The 21,031-nt window shown below is 35.4% G+C and overlaps 1 protein-coding gene across 2 annotated transcripts in view; it reads left to right on the top strand.

Annotated features, from left to right (window-relative positions):
- RAB28 (RAB28, member RAS oncogene family) overlaps positions 1-13,267 on the top strand; it is a 62,844-nt gene extending 49,577 nt beyond the window's left edge. The window contains exons 5-7 of one of the 2 annotated variants that reach the window (XM_056490604.1): positions 2,118-2,221; positions 4,998-5,075; positions 10,296-10,403. In XM_056490604.1, the coding sequence (XP_056346579.1) occupies positions 2,118-2,221; positions 4,998-5,075; positions 10,296-10,388 (275 nt within the window). In that variant the 3' untranslated portion in view covers positions 10,389-10,403. Of the gene's footprint in view, positions 1-2,117; positions 2,222-4,997; positions 5,076-10,295; positions 10,404-11,263 lie in introns of those variants that run through there. The other variant, XM_056490602.1, reaches the window with a different exon arrangement.
- Positions 13,268-21,031: the final 7,764 nt, after the last annotated feature.

Raw genomic sequence — 21,031 nt, forward strand, 5'->3', positions numbered from 1 at the left:
CAGTATGTTTGTTTCTATGATCTTCTGTGCTTTAATTTCTCTTCTGTAGTAAAGTGCACACTCCACTGACCATATAGTATTATTGATGTTTCTTCATAGAAAATAAGCATTTGAGAATATGATTTCCAATATGCCTGTGGCATTTTCTTCCTGGAAATTCATCAACCTTTTAGCCTGTTATTTTCTTTGTAAAGTCTATTCTTTCCTTCCTGGGAAAGAGATTTTCTTACTAGTGAACTTGTTTTTATGTATTTATGTAAGCATGTAGTGGTATTTTAAAGAAATATAGTGTAAATGCTATCTGTCTGTCTGTCTGTCTGTCTGTCTCTCTATTTAGTTGTATTGTAATTTTGTGTAGGTTTTTGGAGTTCAGGTATAATCAAAGAAATACAATAAGTGAAATCTGGAGGTGGGGGTGAAGTTTCTTTAGAAGTTAATGAAATGAAAATAAAGAAAATACGTTTTTATTTTTCCCCAAAGAGTAATCTCACGGTTGTTTTTTCCAAGTTGCACTTAAAGTTAATATGTGAAGCATAAAAATAATAGTTAATGATGAAATGTTTTAGGCAGTATGCTGTATTTTATTCTTAAAGGCATTTCAAGAGAGTCTGTCTTTTATCTTAGTAGTTATTTTTCAGAGAAAAAAATTAAATGCATGAATTTTAAGCAGAATTGTTATTGACTTCAGGCTTTATTTTAATAAATGTATTTGTTCTTCCCTTTTTTCTGAAACTTTACTATGTAGTGGATGTATATGATTTAGTATTATGGAAGGGCTATACTAGAAACATTAGTGTTAATAGCTTAGTATTTTAGTCCTTCACAAATTAATGTCTGTGGTAACTGGATGATTTTAGTCCTGTTCTTACAAACAAGGCCTTACTGATGTGCAAGGAGCAGTAATACGTGTCAAAAACTCCACATTAACCAAGGTAAGCAGTATAAATGGGGTGTAGGAATCCCCTGTTAGGCTAAAAATCTCCAAGAGAAAATCTCCAGAGCCTACAAATTAAAGACCTCCAATATCATTTAAAAATAAAGCCTTTTATGTAGTAGGAGAGCATTTTTTCTGCTGATAATCAAATAACACTATTATACAGGCTTACTAGATTTGCAAATTTACAAGTTTTTACAAGTCAGTTGGGTCCCTTCCTCAGGAAATCAGTTGAAGTTTTTTTTTCCTGTATTAACTCAAAGAGCCTGCTTGTGCTTAAATCCTTCTGAATATATTTGCCTTATAATTTGACTACATTGAGTCAACACCCTTATAGGAACCGTAGTGCAATAAAAAAAGAGAAACTGTTCAATATAGTTTCCAATTACCTTAGGATCAGATTGGAGAAACTGGAATGTACACAATAAAATCTGCACAAGACTTGAGTTCTGTGAGATTTTGGAAGCAACCAGTGCTTTTCAGCATAAAATACCATTTCAAAGCTTTACACTGCTTCCAATGGTTGTAAAGTGATAAAAATGAATATATGTGTGTGTCTTGAAATGTGCATTTTACTTTTTAAAATTTTCTGAACCACACCTTTGTGGAATTGAAAGCCACATATGTAAGTAACTAAGCATCACTGCTTTTACTCAGTCAATTTTTTTTATTATAGTGAATGTTTTTGCTTTGCCATGTTCTGCAATAAAATTCTGTATAAATTATTTACATTTTTACATTGGAAAAATATGTCGATTCAGATGTGCTTGGTGAATTTATTTTGTAAAAGTCTTCAGGTTACACTGGAATCTCCAATATGGATCTTGCTTGCAAACAGAATATTGAATATTAGTTCTGTCTTGTTTTAGTATGTAGCTAGCAGTAGTTATTACAGAGTATTTGAGTGTATCCAGAAATAAATGTGTATTTTGAAATATGAATTTGTAGCATTTGGCCATAAAATTTTAATAATGATTTCATTTTAGTTTTGCAAATAAAATTAGTCTGATGTAATTAACTGATTTTCTTTTAGTAAATGATTACAGAGAGAAAAAAACTTATATTTGCAAACAGCTGCAAAGGAAGAGATTATATCTGATGTGTTTCCAATGAATAATTTCTAAGGTGGGTAACTAAATGGGCTCCAGTGTAATAATTTTTCATTTCTTCAACTTATTTTTAGTTGACTTGGAGCATATTCGCACAGTGAAAGCTGACAAGCACCAGCGATTTTGTCTGGAAAACAATCTCAGTAGCCATTTTGTGTCAGCCAAGACAGGAGATTCTGTAAGTAAGAAAAAACCCCAAACTTGTAGGTGTCTGGTTTTTTTTTTATTCAAGATCCAGCAGTTTATTATACTTCATGTAACAAACTGTTGAGAACTCAGGGTGCTGCAGGCCCTTTTTTGCCTTCCTTAGTTGCATGAAAAGTAGATCTTTGTATGAGTGCATATTATTCTTATTAAATTACAGTGGTTTCTCATCTGATTTTCAGTTTGAGGTACAGATTTTAATGGAAATGGTCTGGCTTATACATCAGCGTGAGAACTGAGACCAGCTAAGTCTCTGTTTGCTGTCAGCCTGTAGTTAAATATATTTCTTCATTCCAGGTGGAGTCCCGTCTATAAACCATCAATATAGAAATTTCCAACAATTAGTAAATAATGTGACAAGACCCTGCTGCAATAAAAGGTTTTAATATGAGTCCTGAGCCATGAGAGACATTCCCCTTGCAGGTCCATTGAAATTTGAACATTCTGGCATTTGTACCAGATGCTTTGCAGAGTACATTTTTGAACAATCTTTTGACTCTGAGCTAACTGGGTTATTTGTTTTAGTTGGAAGTGTATGAAAGAAAAGGTTCTTTTTCAGTTGACACTATCAGTCAAATTAAATCATATTGTGTTGCTTTGCTTGATTTCTGTCTCATGCCTAATGAGTTTGTCATTCCCATAAAACAGTCTTGGATCTGTCTCTTTAATATTTCTACTGACAAGAAAGTTTACTTTATTTTTGTTATTGACTAGTAAGACCATGTTCAAGTACATGGAAGTATAGTCCATAAATGGAATCACTTATTAAGATTTTTGATTAATCTTGTGCAGTGAACTGCCTGATTTTGTAAGATAGTAGTTTTTCTGTAAAGTCTGACAATACTGCTATTACAAATTCAGTGAGTCCTGATTCTCCTTATAGTTTGTGTTAAATCCTTTTGTGTACTGTTTTTTTGTTTAGAGTGTGAAAATATGGGTTTTTATGCTAGAAACAGAAGAAAAAACTCTTAATACTACACTTTGTAAAATGTGCATTTGATAAAATGTATTGTTTTCTCAAGGAGACCACCAAGTTCATTTTATGACTGATACATTGTCATTACTAATTATGACAGAATCTTTATTTCAGTTTTTAAGTCATTATAATTAATTAGCATTCCACTATAGATACTGATAGTACTTTTCATAGCTTACTGTTTCAAAACAAAAGTAAATTTGAGCACGCCTAGAAAACATTAACAGGAAATCTCTGCCTAAATATCTACTAACAAAAGAAGTAGTTTCATAGTTCATTTTTAGTTTCAATATATATTTGAATTAGCCCTTTCACTGTTGCTGCACACTGATCATTCAGAAGATGGAGTGTGTATCCCAGACAGTGATTTAAGAAGAGGCCGTCCGTTGCTACTGTGAATATCGACTAGAGGAGTCTTGCTCGGTTAAATGATTTATTTATGTCAGATCTTTTCAACAGACTTGATTGCAAAAGATGATTTTGTTTACAAAGAAAATTCAGAAAGATATCTCAGGGGCAAAAGAAATTAATTGAGTATTTATTATAACTAACTGTGTTACTGTCCATCAGATCACATAGCTGAGGCATTGCACATGTGCTTCATGTTTTTCTCACAGTGTCCTCAAGGGCAGGTGGTGCAGCTCAGAGCACCTGAGAGCTTGGTGAGGGTTAAACTAGGTCTCTGAGCCTCAGAATCTCTGTTCAGTGTGCCCTTTCTTCTTGTGGAGATGTTGGTAGAACAGATCAATATTACACCAAGTAATTGAGAGAAAGAGCAATTGATTTGGAAGCTGCCACATTTGTTGGTTGTGCCACTAATTTGTTGCTGGTTTCCATCTTGGATGTTAGAAGAGATTCTGTAGTTACTATTTTTCTTAATTTTCACTGAAAATGACTGGGAGCATGGAGCATGTACAGAGATATTTTTTTTTTTGTGGGTGACAGCTGCATGATGCAAACCAATGTTTGTTAGGAATTTAGATGGTGAGCTCAGACAAACAGCCCTGTAGATAAAATATACTGTGTAGCTTGGCAATACAGTGTTCAGCAGCAGTGCTTATTTAGGCTACTCCTCTTGAACATATCATATTCTTTATCACATTTAAAATGCAGTTTTACCTAAAAACAGTAAGATAGGTGGAGTGTCTTGAGATGAATTAAAGGTATTGAAGACAGTATTGCCACCCAGTATTGTATGTGTTAAACCATGTCCAAAGTCTAACTTAGCCAGGCTGCTGCTGCAGGCTGTACAACATCCTGCTTATACTGAGATACTTCTATTCAGTGTATGTTTTGTAAGATTCTTCAGAACTCTTTCATACTGCTATTTTTTGGACAGATGTAGTAAAGATTTTGGTGATGTTGATACACAGTTCTTTTCAGAAACGTACATCTCTTATTTCACAATATACTGGTAATACATTTTTGTGCTAAACATTAGTGAATACCCTTATTCATATCTTCTAGCACAGAGAGTAGTATTTGAGAGGTGGGTTGTGTAAAATCTTGTTTAAACTTAGGTCTCTGGAGGCAGAGTAGAAGTGTTGCTTAACAATCCAGCATACTGTTCATTCCTTGTACCATTGTTGAGTTATTTTCTCAAATTTATAAACAAAATTGAAAGTGCCAGATGAGGTTATTTTCAGATCTGTTTTGTTTGCACAGGTCATAATTTTGTATATCATTGTTTACTGTTCAAGAATGGTTTGATATATTTGAAAGAACCTCAAGGATGTCTGTTTTTAATCATTTAAATGCAATTTTTTTTCCATAGGTCTTCCTGTGTTTTCAGAGAATTGCTGCTGATATACTCGGAATCAAATTAAACAAAGCAGAATTGGAACAATCACAGGTGATTTTCCACAAATGCATGGGTATTTTTTTAGTATTTTATTTAGTATTAAAAGTGGTCTTGTTGTGGATTTATAGCTGTTCTTTAAATCAATCTTCCTCTCTTGTTCTGAAGATAATTATTCAATTTCACAACAGCATTTTAAAGATATAATTCCTTATTTATCCATCATGATCAACTCTCTGAAACAAGAAAAAACATGTTCAAAAATTAAGAAAAAACTTTAGTTCTAAGGATGTTTGTTTAAAAATAGCGCTTAAGATTAATTTAAAAATTAAATATGTGTGCGTACAGAGGTAATGTGGAAGATATTAATGATATTATTATGGATTTAAATTGAAAATTTTTTCTACAACCCAGTTTCATAAACCTCAAAAAGAAAGATTATACTATTGAGGCAACCTTGCGTAATGACATTTGAGATTACAATTATTTAAATTTACTTAGTGAACCCAAATGTTACTATTCTAGTGCTGTAATATCCTGGAACTGCTTTTCAATACCAGTGTTAAACAAGTACCACAAAATAGGTCAGTAAGTTTATTTAAAATAATTGGCAAAGCATTTCTTATGTACAGCTTGGTCTCCTTCTTTTTGAAATATACAATAAATATGTAATTTCTGAAAGTGCTTTGCCACAGCAGTGTTTGCAATCTGTTTTGAAGTGGTTAACTAGAAAACTGTATTGCAAACAGTAAAATTGTAAAATATACTTACAGAGCGTACTTAACAAGCAGATTAGTTTTAAAAAGCTGTAGTTTATAAGCAGAGAAATACTAAGTATGTATTTTAAATGTTCTTTTACTACCAAACTACCACCCATCTATTATTTTGAGCTCTGTGATTATTTGCCTATAAATATTTGAGCACACCAAGTTCTTCAGTTTTTCTTTGCTTGTTTAGTTAGCACTGAAATATCAGTCCTAGAGCTCTCTGTGCTGTGAGTGGTGTTCTGTAACTCAGGTGTAAGATTGTAAAATGGTGTGCACATAACTTAAATTTAAAGAAGACTGATAATAAGGTTATATTATATGGAAAATTCTACTGTTCCAAAGAAAGGTTCTGAATTTGGGTTGTTTGTAAAATAAGAAGCTCCATATATCCCCAATTCAAAAGTACATAACTTTCTATATCAAATTGGTGTCAGATTTAAGCAGGCTTCCTTCTACATTAGTATTGTAATAGGCTTTTAATTTTGTTGAGTAGATCAATGGAATAGGTGATATGTAGGTCAGAGAAAATTGATACAAGTTGCATTAGCAATAGCCTATAAATAATTAATTTGCATAAATTAAATACTGTAGCATACATTACTGTTGGTGTACATCCAGGCTCTAATTATCAGAGAAAGGTAAAAATATCTCTGAAAAATCACCACCACTGACAAAAAAAACAATAAAAGAAACAAAGCCAGTAAATGAATTTGGGCAGAAAAGAAACTTCACTGTTGCCTTTCAGATATAGCAGAAGTCACTATGTGGTGCAACACTGTGCATGTAGCTAAAGAGTGTGAGCTGCTTAATTTGCAAAGTTCTGTTAATGAAGCATAATGTCTAACTCCAAACAAGCAATACCTCTTTATTATCAGTAAAACCTTTGCTTCTTTTGAGAGCATTATTTTGAAGGGCTGTAAGAGTTTCCCCAATATAAGTCAGAAATCAATGAGACTTGGAATGTCTGTTAGCTGTATCTTAAGGCTCATTGTTGTTTGGAACCAAATAGCCCCATCACTTCATAAGAATAGAAACGGGAAAGTCTTTTCATTATCTGGAGAGCGAAAACTTGAACCTCCATATCCTTACGAAGATAAATTCTCTTGAGAGAAATTCATTCATCTGCAGTAGAAAAGCCTAATGAAAGTGTAGATGTATAGATGCTGCTTCCCAAAAGAAGCTGGTCTCTTGGCTGGAAGGAGGTTATGTTACAGGATGATGCCATTATTAGGTTTCTGTTTTACCATGGACTCTTTTATGACAGGTGCAGGTCCCTTCAGTGTGGTGGTGGTGAGAGTTTTTCCCTCTTCTATCTCTAAAATGGGCACGTGTCTTCCTTAATTTGTGGGACAATTATATGATGTGTGTTCCTTAAAATTTTTAGGCATTGAATACTCTAGCTACTGGGCTATAAAATTAGATCAGTGGATGGAAGGATGTTAGATAAGTGCTATAAAGAATCCAATAAATACAATACAATAATAGATGTGACTCACCTCTAAAGTGTACAAGTGTTGACTTGGATTTAATCTTTCAATAAGGAGTAAATGCCATTGTAGTTTTTACAAATGTGCATTGTATTATACACATAATGTATACACTGTATTATACACATATATGTATTTACACACTGGATTATATATTTGAGTTTTCCATATTTTGTGTAATGTGAGATTTCCTCATTTTGAAAACTGAGATGGTTCTTGCTTGAATCTGTTTGTCAGAGAACATCAGATATGTGTAGGCAGTAACAAAATATAAGATTAAATACTGAATTTGTGTAAAATGCCAACAGTCAAATGCTATATGTGTATTTTTTATTGTCTAGTGTTGAGAAGATGTGTAAAATTATTTCTAGCATTCGATTTTATGCCTGAAAATCTTATTCCTTGTGTTTATTTAGAGTCTGTTATGATTGTCACAGTCTAGGAAGGTCTTAAATGTGACTTATAGATGGGTAGAAATAAGTAATAGGAATCCCAAATACATTATTTTAACTTGTATAAATTTGTGGGGTTCAGCTCACGACTTTTGAGCTTTGATGACTGGCAGAATTGCAGTAGCTCTTGTGAAAAATATGTGAGGTTCTTGATTGCCTTCAAATTAGCTGCACAACTTCTGTTAATGAACTCCAAGAAAAAGCCTTAGAGATTGAATTATATTTACTCTGCATTGTTTCAGAAAACAGCTGCAGCAATTAAGATATGAATGCAGCCCAAGCTATTTGCTACTGCCCTTTTGTTGGAATGTATTGCTCCCACATCAGAATCAGAAAATGGAAGGTGATCATGTGCTTTGGCCACATCAGGGTGAAGTTGAGCAGCTTAGCTTAAACCACTGCTGAAAGTTGTTTTAAAGAGAAGCTGCCAGACTTTGTGCTGAAGTGGATGAGGTGCAAGTACTCATTACATTCCACCAGCTCTCCTTTGGCAGCAGTGATCTCCAGCAGAGGAATAGGACAGACATTTGGGGGTGGTAAGTTTTTAAACTATCTCAGCTAGAGCTACTAAACGTTGTCTGTTAACATGCTGAGATGACTGTTAATCAAACCTTTATTTGGACAAAACTGTAGTGAAACAAAGAACTAGATTACTCTTCATGCGTGACTGGAAAGTAGAGCATGTTTTTTGAAATGGAACAGTTCCAAAATAAGAAAATTGCAGATTCTGACTTATTTTCAGTACTCAAAATACTCTCCCTTTTAAATTGCAAGGCTCTGATAAAATTTGAGGAAATAGCTCCTTTATTAATCAAATGTTTTTCTTTCTGTATTTTTTACTTTCAACCATAGTGTAAAAACTGTATGGGGTACAGCTTTGTTCCTTGGCATTGGCAAGAGCTAGCATTTTTGTAAGTGATGTGTAGTTTTCTCTCTAACCAAATGCCAGTTCAGCAGGCCAGTGTGTGTGTGTGCCAGCTTTGTACAATAAAATGTTTGGCAGATAAGTCAGATCTGGAATACAGAGCACCTGGACCAAGAAATGTTGTTTCTCATTATTGACAGTGATTTGAACCATGGCAATGATCCACTTGATGTAGAATCTGATGCAAAGAAGCCCAAGTTTTAATTACCATGAAGTTAATAAAAGAAATGTTGCAATGATGTTTTTAAACTCTTATTTGGATGAAATTCCATTAGAAAATCCAAGTAATTTATGATCATCAGTTTTTTGCTAAAGTGTACCTAAGCATGGGTCACTAACCTGCCTGTGTTTACAGGATGGGATTTAGACCAATGTTTGAGGAACAATTAATTGCCTACTGATTGCAGGACTTTTTTTCTTTCTTTTTTTTTTTTTTTTTGCCCCTCAGCTCTAGTCAAAGGATTGGTATGAAGAAACTAGGTCTTGTGAGGTCAGATAACACTGTTTAATGCTAAAACTCCTACTACTGCCCTACATGGGATTTGGCAACCTTTCTCTTGATAACATCAGGCCAGGAGTCCAGTAAATCATGAGTGTTGTCCACTAGATAAGATAATATGAATGTGATCAATTAAGCTCAAGAAGAGTACTTCAGCAGCTAATAAATCCAGGTCCTTTGCAGTGTATTCAATTATTGTTGCTTGTTTGACATATAGGCTTTATTTACAGCGGTAATCTTTAACATATAGTGTTTATATATTCCTAATCCATTTTATATATTGTGTCCTTTAAAATAATAGAATTTAGTTATTTATTAATTCATTTGAATTTTGAAAATATATTGTAGGAAAGTTGAAGTATTTAAGAAAAAAATATTCAACTGGTTTAGGGTATCTTTCATGGCAGACTTATCTTCTCTGCTGCTTCTCTGCTGAAATTGTTCCATGAATTTTACTTCCCTTTGCATGAACCCTGTATTGACCCTGTATTAATAATGAGAACCCTGTATCCGTTACCTGCATTAATAATAAGAGAACAGTTTTGTTTGTTTGTCTTTAAGGGGAAAAATGGGAACCTTTCATTTTTTAATGAAGCAAAGAAAAATCAAAACCTACAGCATTTTCATATGAGGTTGTTGATTTGGTCACTGCTTTTGGATTATATATTTAGGTGTAATGTGATAGTTATGCCATGGAAAAGATGCATGTGTACAGCTAAGGCACTTGTTGCAAGCTGATAATGCAGTATTTAATATTTAAGTATCTTTAACTTAAAGGAGGAATAGGCCACTGTCATCTTTTCTTCCACTAAATTCCCGCCTTTTTATTCTGTTCCTTCTGTAGCTTTAATATGCTTTTGCTAATTGCATGTATGAGCCTTTCACTTTGGTGCTTTGAAAGGGCATGTCCTGGAAAAAGCTTGAGAAGCAGCCCTGGTGCTGAGAGTGCTGCTTTCAGCCAGGCGTGTTGCTCTTGTATCTGCCTAAGGCCTGAAAATTCACTTTCATTTTGCTTCTGCATAATCTTATGTTATCCATTCATTCTTTTCAACTGCTGATTAATCTCTCCATTGTTTTCCTTCTCTTTTCTTTTTTACATTCTTCTACTTGCCCTCTATCCATCATGTTGATACATGGTTAACAGAATGTTGTCAGGGCAGAACTAGTGAAATATCCTGAAGAAGATAACCAACATCACAATTCCAACTGCCAGAGCAAAGTCTGCTCAATGCAGTAGTTCAGGTATTGATGGAAAACTTGGTTTGTTTCTTCTTTATAAGCTGTATTGCTTTTACATGAAAGTAACAACTGTTAAAGTAAGTTATTTTGGGAGATTGTGTTTTTCTGTGTGTATGTACTTGCAATACTCAACATGTTATTTTAGAACTCTATGTACAATTAATTACATAGTGTTGCTAGTAGTCAGATAGTTTGTAGAAGCTTTGAGATGCTCCATTGTTACTGTATTCAGTCCTTCACATTCAAAACATAGCTGTTGCACATGGAAATGGATGCAAAATTGAACAATTCTGTCTCCTCGTGTGGGAGAGAGCATCAGTCTTATCAAATGCTTTGGGAATGTGTAATATCTGTTAGAGCTGTATTAGAGAATAAATGTTAATGTAATCTTTAGCCAGTATGCCTATTAAAACTTTTTAAAAATATGGCTGTATTGAAAATTTGCTTTGAATTCTGTCCATATTTTCTGATGAAATGCTTGGAGTAAAGACAAAAAGACAAATTTAGGTACAATTTCCAGTTACAATTTAGGCAGTTATTCTTAAAGAATGAATGGCACAACTTTTGCAAATAAGTTATGTTTTATTACTCATACCGAACAATTTTTATGGAAGTAAAATTGTATTCTTTAGCAAAAAAAAGTGTTCCTTTTGTAGTGTTGTGATAGCCTACCATGGCTCTTGCATCTGCTTAGCATGAATAAACCTAGAATTATAACAAGAATTAGTACCTGATAAAGCTTCCTGTAAGGTAGTGAAAAAAAAACTGGTTTGTTTGTTATTTTTCCATTTGTCTTTCATAAAAATCTGTTGAATGCTTTGCTAGCATGAAGTTTGTATTTTCTGACTGCTACTGTGTTTTCTTTTATGACAGAGGGTGGTGAAGGCAGATATTGTCAACTACAGTCAGGAGCCTGTGCCCAGAACCGTTAATCCTCCCAGAAGCTCGATGTGTGCAGTTCAGTGACCACGCTGTTCTCCTCTGGTTTGATACCTTTGCAGTCCTCCTGCCTCCAAGCAGGCCCTGGGGTCACCAGGGGCTTTGCTTTAACAGGGAGCAGCACAACAATGCAATTAGAGGTTTCAGAAACGTTGCACCATTGTCCATTCAGAAGCAGCAGACAGTTTTTTGACTGGCTGAAATTCAAACATGAGAAAAGTGACCAAACATGAGAAATATTAAGGTCTATATTCTTTTAAATTCTATTTAAATGAAACTGTATAACTGTGTTTATGTTTCCTCCTCTCTGACTGACACCAGAATAAAAATGGATGAGGAAGCCCTGCATTCAAAATGCTTTTGAAGACATCACCGTGGAAGGGAATTTTGCCAAAGCATTTTAAAGTTTTTTTTCTCCAGTCATTTGAACAAATACTCAGCAAAATGTTACTTGGAAAAGCTGTTGTTGGAATAATTTTAAACACATAATATATATTTTATCTAGGGATAATTTTGAAAGTGTTCCATTAATATATATACACTTAGCACAAAATGTATAAATTGTATTCAGTGAGAAACAGTCCTTGAAATAAAGCTGTTATTATAAAAATAGTTACTTTTCTGAAGTCTCAAATTGCCTCCATGGATGCTCTAAGAAATGCTAGTGTTTTTGTGTATTTTTATTACCACATCAGCATTACTTCTTGCAGTAACAGATAGGCTTATATGTCTTTATAAATATGGATGAATCTCAGTCAACAGTTTGGTCTGTAAATGATGAGTGATATATTCAACATGCATTAGAAACTGTTGATAGATCAATTAGCATCAGTCACTTTAAATATCTAACAGAATGACTTTTGGCCTTGTACTCTTTTCTTTTGAATTTAGAGTAAATAACAAATAAAAAGCTGTGTGCTCTGTGATCTTCATACTTCTCCCCTGTTGCTTTTCTAGCAGTGCACACAGTTCTTTGCTGGCACACCTGAACAGAAAGCTAAGGAAAGAAAAAAAAATTAAGCTGTTTAAATTCCCAAACTAGAAATCTTTTCCTATTTAAACTCTAGAATGTGCTTTCTAATAACTACAAGGAAACATTTGAGATTCAGAAAGTAATGAGGTTATGGAGGAAGCTTGTATATCACAAGTGAAAATTATTAGGTTCTTCAAGTGAACGTTGCTATTAAGCTGTTCAAGCAAGTGCTTATTAGTTGGAACAATTAAACAATTAGTAGTTTAACAAAATAGCTAAATTATTTTAACTATGTTAAAAAAGGATTGCAGATGGCAAAAAATCCTATTTATTAGCTTAACACATAGTTATATAACTCTCTGATATGGCCTAGTGTGTATTGTTTAGCATTTGGATGTGGGAAATTCTAAGAAGTTGAGATACTGAGAAACTGTGCTACACTAAGGTAGGTGTGATTTGCAGTAAATCATTTATTCTAGTCTGTGTCTTGCTCCTTCCCATGGGGTTCGTGTCCCACTGCATTGCTTTACTGTATGGTTAACTGCAGCTGTAAGGAGAACTCCCTTCCACTACCACCAGATGAGAACTCTTTTTCAGAGTTTTTCTCAAGTAGTTATTCAGTTCACAAGGTTATGGAAAGGCAGGTGGAAAGTTTTTTTTAAATCTTTACATTTCTTGGTGTGTTTGTGGCCTCAAATCTTCAAATATTGACAAGAACTTCCCCCTCTGAGAAGCTGAGCACAACGTGGCTCAGGCAGGTGGCTATGGTTTTTCTCTAGTCCATGTGTATCATCTTCGTGGTCCCTCTTCCAAAGTAATTTGTAGCATGGTCTTAAACACCTAGTTATTTAAGTTTTTCTCTTTTGAAAACTTCTGTATTTTTACTTTTCAAAAGAATGTGCTTTTTCATAACTTCATATGCAGAGTCCATTATTACCTTGAATAATAAAAAATTTTTGTTCTTATATTTTGGGTGTCCTCAGTATGAAAGATGTTATATGTGTCCCTGTCCAAGCTGTTTCACAGATGGATTTTTTGTCTTGGTCTCATCACATTTTTTTATTCTCAGTGCCTTTCTGGCTGTCTTTGGCTTGTACATCCTTCTGTTTTTTATTCCTCTTGATCTTTTCACCAACTGCTATGTTAAAGGCCTGCCTCCTCTGAAGATATTTTTGTTTATGTTTCCAGACTGCCCTCATTCTTCCTGCCTAACATACATGTATATTATTTACGCTAACCAGGAATCTCCTCTCTTCTGTGCCCTCAGCCCCTCCTTTAGCTGCCCCTCTTAACCTCCTCAGCTTTTTGTGTTGTATACTGACTTCCACTCTCTCTGCTTTTCCCTCCCCTTCCTGCCCCATTGAGATCCATTACCTGTCCACCTTTTAATCCTTACAAATGAGCTTTGCTTTTTTTGCTCAGCCTTCGAATGGGGACCCCACCTTGAGCCTTCGAATTCCAGCTGCAGCCTAAATCCTTGGCTGTGGTACTGCCTTTGAAGTGCTGCTGCAGCCGTGGCTGAAGATTCAGCACTGCTGTTGCTCGTGCTACAGCACAAGTTCCTCCAGGCGGAGCAGAAAGGTCAGAGATGATTCTGGAGGATTAAGCAGTGTGGAGAGAGGGAATAGACAGTGTTCTGCAGGGAAAGCAAGGACTCTGGTGACTGGAGGAATAGACACAAATCTAGTTAGAGAAGGACTGTGTAAGGACTCTGGGTCTGGTTGCTTTCTGTAAGTAATGTCCCACTACAACTGATTCACATGATTCATGTTATAATGGAGGTGAATTGAGCCATATTAATGCACTTTAAAAGTTTTTTCCAAGGTGAGAAGTGGTGAAAGGCAATTCAGCAAACAGTTATGAAGTAAAAAAATGCAGTGCTCTCCAAAAGTGAGGCGACATATGCTTAATGTCCACTGACATGGGGAGTGGGCTGGGACAAGTGAAACATGTTTTTTCCTGAAGCTGAGGCCAGATGAAGGGAAGAAATGTGTTCAGGCCCTGATCTTACACAGATGCACACTGGTGAAGTGATCTGCCTGCTCAGAGCTGTTGTAACTAATCATTGCAGTAACAGCTCTGCAGTTAAAGGTTGTTGCTAAGTTCAGCTCCTTGCTAAGGTCAATCTCCATGATGTGGATACCAGTATGTTCATTGTGCCTGGCTGCATAGTAGAGTATCAGTGCTTTAAAAATATGGATCTGAAGCATTATGAGACTCATGCAACTTCTTGTCTTTTGTGGTTCTGAAGTGGAGTCGAATCTGTTTCACAAACAACAGCGTGAAGTTATTTTTCCTTTCAACCAGATGCTGTGAGTGCCAGAACCTGTTATGAGTTCATGGTCTCTCTGAATACATTGTTCTTTTGACAGTTCATAAAAGTCATAAAAGTCATAAAAACACGTGAAGCTGCTTTTTAACCAGACTTTTTTTTTTTTTTTTTTTTTTAATTTAGACACATACAAGGTCACTATGAAATTATGTGGAATGTGCTCATTTGAGGAATTTGATAATTGTCAGTGCTATCTATCTGCATCATTAGGCATCTGAAAACCCCCTTTTCTTTAAATCACTGCTTGATTTTCACTGGAAGAAAAGGATTTTCACTTTTGCATCAGGCAGCTTCTTTTAGATGCAGAGCTAATTTGCCTGTCAGCAGGTGCACCTGACAGCCTGATATGCAAAAATTTATAAAAATTTGGTAAAGAAAAATATCAGTAATATTTGAAGTTACTTATTCTTTTTTTTTTGTTGTTTTTTTTTTTGAGAATGCCAATTTAGATAAATTGCAGTTGTATTTTTCCTTTTTACATTTATTTTATATCAGGAATATGGTTGCTACTTTTTTGCAAAAATGTAATATCTTTGCTTCATGATGTCCTTGACATTTTTACAAAGTTGTAGTAGAGAGTACTGTTTAGTAGGTAAACATTGGTATATCTAACTTGGGCTGTACTGCTAATGTTTTGACAGAAGATTAAAGTCCTGTTCTGTAACATAACTAACAAGTTTATAATAATGGGAAATTTTCTACAGGGGAATTATTCCTATTTAGAATACTTACATGCACTTCTGATGTAGCTTAACAGTTTGTATGAGGGGCCTGATAGAGATACTTAAAGCAGCATTGACTTTTATAGAAGTTATATTTACAAAGCTGGCATGATTAACTAATTTTCTTTCTGGAATTTGCACATTATTTCCCAAGCAAAGATGTTATTTTATAATGCTGTATTCTTTCTCAGTTCAAATACTACTGCTTAACATATAATCTGCTTTCTTTAGGCAGTCTTTATTTAAAACCAACTCATAACCACTTAAAATGTCAAAATAGCTGAATGTTGCTGAAAAGAAAAAGCCAAAAGTTATCCATGTTTGCATAGGGGTAATGGCATACATATAAGATTTAAACTCCAGTCCAGATAATTATCTGTAGGAAGCAAATTTATACTCTGATTTCAGGTGCTATGAATAGAATGTGATTAGAATTTAATGTGCTGCAGTTTTATTTGCAAAATACACAGGTCCTGTATAAAACCTCTTTTTATAAAGTACTCTCTAGAAGCCTTGGGGATCCCTGTTTAACTTGCAAATGCCGAAGTTTGATCTTCCCCAAATAGAAGATAGTGAAGCTCCTGAGTTCCATGAACTGATTTCTATTTTCAGCTTCCCATAGAGAGCTGACTGTTCAGCCAATTTAAACTCTTTTTTTTTTTTTTTTCTACTCCACTTCATCTTCATTCGTTTTGGCACCATTTTGAACTGGAAAACTTCCAGTTGGCTAATTGGCCATTTGCCTTGTTTTATGTGGGGGTGATGTCAAGTGCTGAAATAACCGATTGACTGAAAGCAATCTTGTTTCAAAGGCTGGTCAGAACCAAACCTCAGAAGGTACAAATTTCAGGTTTGTTTTGTATTTAACTGCTACACAGCAGTCCTTATCCTAGTGGATGAACCTCAGAGAAGAATATAGATTTGAGGTCAAGTGCTTGTGTTTGCTCAGATACCACATTTAGAGCACTGAATTCTGGAGGAAGTAGGAATCCAGATCTTTTTTTAATATCGCTTTCAAGACTTCCTCTACTTCTACTCTGTAATGTCATACTAGCAATCAGTGCTTTTAAAAAAATATTAATTCAAGTCCCCATTTTAAAAACAAAATGTGGTAACTATACTTTGATTCATGAAAGTTTTTCTTGTAAGGATGAGTGGAAAAAACTGCCTGTTGTATGAAATATCACTGGCATAGTTGAAGATATTTAGTACACATACATTATCATATTTGGTTGTTATGATGTTAAATATCCTATATTCTGCTTTCTACTTTTATATTTAAAGTATTCTTTAAAATAAGAATTATTATAAATAGAAGATATAAATATAAATACCTAAGCAGTTTTAATTAATTAGTGCCTCAGAAAAAGTCATTCAAACTGCTTCAGGCAAACATTTTTTCTTTGCTAGCTAAACTCCATTTCTGTCCTTTCCTGGGCTGATCCATACCAGGTAGCTTGGAGGATCATGACCTACTAATCCTTTTTGATTTCTGGTGAGCTTTTAAAAACAAAGTAGACCAAGAAACATCAAAGGAGGATTTAAAAGACACACACTGTGCCCTGAAAAGTAAATGTTGCTTTGGAAAGCATTCTCTCCTTTAAAAAAGGGGTGAATGCTATGGTTCAATCTATTCACCAAAAACACTTAAGCATATGCTCAAAATTAAGCATGTATTTAAGTTCCCTTGAAGTCTATGCTGTTTAAGTACACACTTGAAGCTAAATACATTCTGTCATACTTTGCTGACACAGAAATTCTGGCTCCATTGAAATAAATGCCTTTGAGGCTAAAGTTATTTGAGGAATTTCAGTGTTCCTTAAATTTTCTACCTATTGTGAAGGGTATAAACTAAAGCCACTCCCAAGTTAAAAAGAAAAAAAAAAGAAAAAATATATTTCTCATATGATCAGTTGCTTTTCTGATATTTTCTCTAGCATAATGATATGGAAATTGAAAAAATAGAAGTTGAAATGTGGTTCAGTTTTGTGAATAGAACATTTACTTGACTTTGGGCAAGTTGCTGTTTTTGGAACAAATGCTTCTCAGATCCATAATGAAGCAGAAACAAAAGAATCTGGAGGCGCTTGACAAGTCTCATTGCAAACTGAATTCCAACTGATAGTGCAGAAAAACATATCAAGTTCCCATTTGTAGTGTCTGAATTGCAGATCTGACATGGAGGATAAACATGAGCTGGTACTTCTTACCCGGATTTGGGGAGGTATTTGATCACCATCTTGGAAAAAATGAAGTGTGATTTCTGGAAATATTCCAGTATTTGTCAAAGAATGGTGAGGCAATGTTTAACTGCATAATGGAAACTGGAGAAAAATGTTGACATCCCACTCATCAATCCAACTGCTTTTTTATCTCTCCACTGTCTTGGAAAGAGAGCAAAGTGTAAACCAACGTTTGGCACAAATGGGCTGTCTGTGCCATTTAGGAGCAATTTGCATGTAATTGGTAACAATTATACAGACAACCCATTTATAACATGGAGTGAGCTCACAACCTAGCATAAACTAAAAGAAAACGAATCATATCCCCCAGGAATCACACACTAATGTAAGAAAGGAAATGGAAGTTTTTCAGTTGAACCTCTTTACTGGTTTTATCACCCAGAAATTCAGGGATGCAAATAAACCTGTACTCAACAGGTTATACATTCTCAAAAGTGCAACTTGTGTTTGAGCCAATTAAGCTTGAATGTAATCAGGAGTCTTAAAGAGGGTGCTGTCTATCTTTTTCATTTTTACTGTGGTTCTGCTAATTTCCCTTACTAAATAACCAGCCTTTGAAAGTTCAGAGTATAACTCTCTTTCCATATGGTCAGCTGCTGAACTGATGAGGTGGCTTTTCCCACTCTCCTCTGTCAAAGGCACCTGGTGCCAGCCAGGTCCCCAGCAGCAGAGACTGAGGTGACAGGTAGTGGCGGGTAGTTGTGACACTGAAGTGCAGCTGAGCAGGCTTGGACAAGCTTCAGCCAGATACTGCAATTGGGGAAGTGTAAATTAGTTGACTGAGATACAATTAGTTTGATTTTTACATGTCAGCAGCAGTTGAATGTCTTCCCTTGCCTTTTGGATAAGACACCAACTGACTTTTTAAAAATTACTGTTATTTTTTTCAGGTGGGTGTAAACTTACTGTAGTTTTTCTAGTTGTGGCAACAGGTTGGGTGTTTCTGCATCCTCTTGCTGTGGGCAGTCTTTTCCTCTTTGGTTGAGAAGCGTGCTGCAGTGCAGACTCAGTAACCATACTGATTTGGGTTGGACAGTTTTTGATGCAGCTTTGAGAAAGTCTGAATCCAGATCCTTGTGCAGGTACTTCATTAGCTGACTCTCTGAGGAGCACTCAGTATGGTGCTGTAGTATCCATTCAAAAGAAGTGCTTATAAGCAGCTCATGATAATTCTGGTATTTGTGATTGTTGCTCTACTCTTAACCCCCTAGCATGGTAGAAGTGCTGGGCAATGAAAATTGGTGAATTGGTGAATCAGGTTTTTTGCCTGTTCATAGGATCTTATTAGTCTAATTGTCACCTATGCACCAAGAAATTCAGATGTCAATGTCTTTGCATTTATTTGGAAGTGGACATTGCAGACCAGTATTTTCAACAGAAATTGGCAGAATCTTGGCCTCTGAGTTGAAGTAGCTGCAAATTCTCTCTGTGTGCATGTGTACAAACCACTTAAGCTGTCTATGTCTTGGAACTCTTTTCAGGCTGACCACAGTACTCCATCCAGCAGGGCTGCTGTGGATATTTGTGGGAATGTCCTGTGCTTGTGTGCTGTGATGTAGTGGTAGCTGTGACTGGTTCCTTGTTTAGACATGGGAGGCAGCAAGCAATATTTTCTAGGATTCTTGTCAGTGCTTCCATTGTGCAAGTGTGTAGTCTGATGGTATCCCTCTTATAGCAAAATATTTAGGACAGACCTGGACAAGGTGTATTTCAGGTAACAAATAGTCCCAAGTTTTAAAAAGTTATCCCAGCAAGGTTATTTGACTACATAATGCAAGCCATAAACATTAAAACATGCTGTCTATTTCTGCTCAGAAGACACTCAACTGGCTGCTGAAGGCTAATGCAAGTGGTCACTGAGGCATTCTGGCAAAGCCTGGGGATAGATGAACGCTTTGCCTAAGTGTGTTTTAATCACTTTAGTCAGTCTTGGGATTCTTTTAAATTAATGAAAGAAATTAGTCTTTTTCTTATATGTTCCTTTCCCTAATTATTTTTGTAAAAAACCAAAAAGTTACTGAAACCACTTTTCAAAAATATTTTTTTTCTTTTACTGTTCCACTCATTGGAGCAGTGGTTTCTATTGTGCAGCCACCCCCAGCAGCAATCATTCTGAGCTGTTTCTTCTATCCCTTTGTGCTTTAGCAGGACATTGTACTGCTCACACACACACATGTACGTCTGTGTGTGTAAATATATGTGAGTCCCCATACACTTGGCATAGAATGAGTGTCTTGGTGCTAACAAAGTTTTAGATGTTGGGTTCTCTCCTCATCTCTCTCTATTTACTCTTTTAAGCCATGTGTTTCAGTACTGCTAGAAGCACATATTAGACTATGTGGTTAAAACATGGAAATACCTGCAATATTTAGTGATAGATATTAGATATATCTGTCTCTAAGCTATGTTGACTACATTGATAGAATAAATAAAGCAGGTCCAAGGAGCCTTGCAGAACGCTGGAATATTCTTGCTTGTTGTGGAGCATAAATGGCATGCCTGGACTCACCTTCTTTTATTTACATGGTGCAATAAGAGCTGCAGTGGGAAGTAGGGCAATGGGAAAGGGGTTGGAGAATAGGCATGCCAATCTAGCACTTGGATGTTCACAGCAGTATCAGACTACAGTATTTCAAATCCTCCCTCCACTTCACTGTCATTAAGACAGCACAATTATATTATAACCTAGACTAGGAAAATGATCCATCTTAAAAATGTGGACGAGGAGCATTAGAAGGCAGCATCAATGTTGCCTGGTGTGCATTCTTTAAGCATGGCTGAAGTGACAGTGAGCTGGAGCACAGAAGCACCACTGGTCACTGTTCAGGTGAAGACAACCCATGGAATCACTGACTGGGAAAGTGTATATCTTTTTATGACCTGCAGTCCTCAAGCCATCCAAAAGTTGTAAAGACAAGTGACTTTTTTTCATCCTACTCGCCACTCTCTGACCTCCTCTTGAGATCAGTCCCACCTGCAGAAAGCCAGTCTGCAACCTGGGCTCCTAGATATTCAAACCATCCTTTTTTTTTCTTTTTTTTTTCCCCTTTCATGTTGCTGTTAATGGCATAAACAGAACAGATAATGATTTTCAATATATATATTTTTTTAATCAGCTGTCTTATCACAGAATATCTGGCAATAAAAGACAGGTCTGACTGTGCTCCATATAGGAGATATTTCAGATGCCTAAAATGAGATGAATACTTGAGCAGGGCTAGGCTTACCTCAGGTTTTGAAAATTTATATATTTAACTTCTTTCTATATAAAATCATTTGTGTTTTCTTTTTAAATATAAATTTCAATGAAGAAATATGATTACCTTAAGCACAAAATGACCTATCCCTTTTATGTACCTGTTTAGTGGTTTTTTTAAGGAGCAGAGAAAGAAAGAGAGGAAATGCACAGAATCCCCTTTCACCCTATCTGAA

This window comes from Oenanthe melanoleuca, chromosome 4, assembly GCF_029582105.1.
Source record: "Oenanthe melanoleuca isolate GR-GAL-2019-014 chromosome 4, OMel1.0, whole genome shotgun sequence".
Classification (NCBI taxonomy): Eukaryota; Metazoa; Chordata; class Aves; order Passeriformes; family Muscicapidae; genus Oenanthe; species Oenanthe melanoleuca.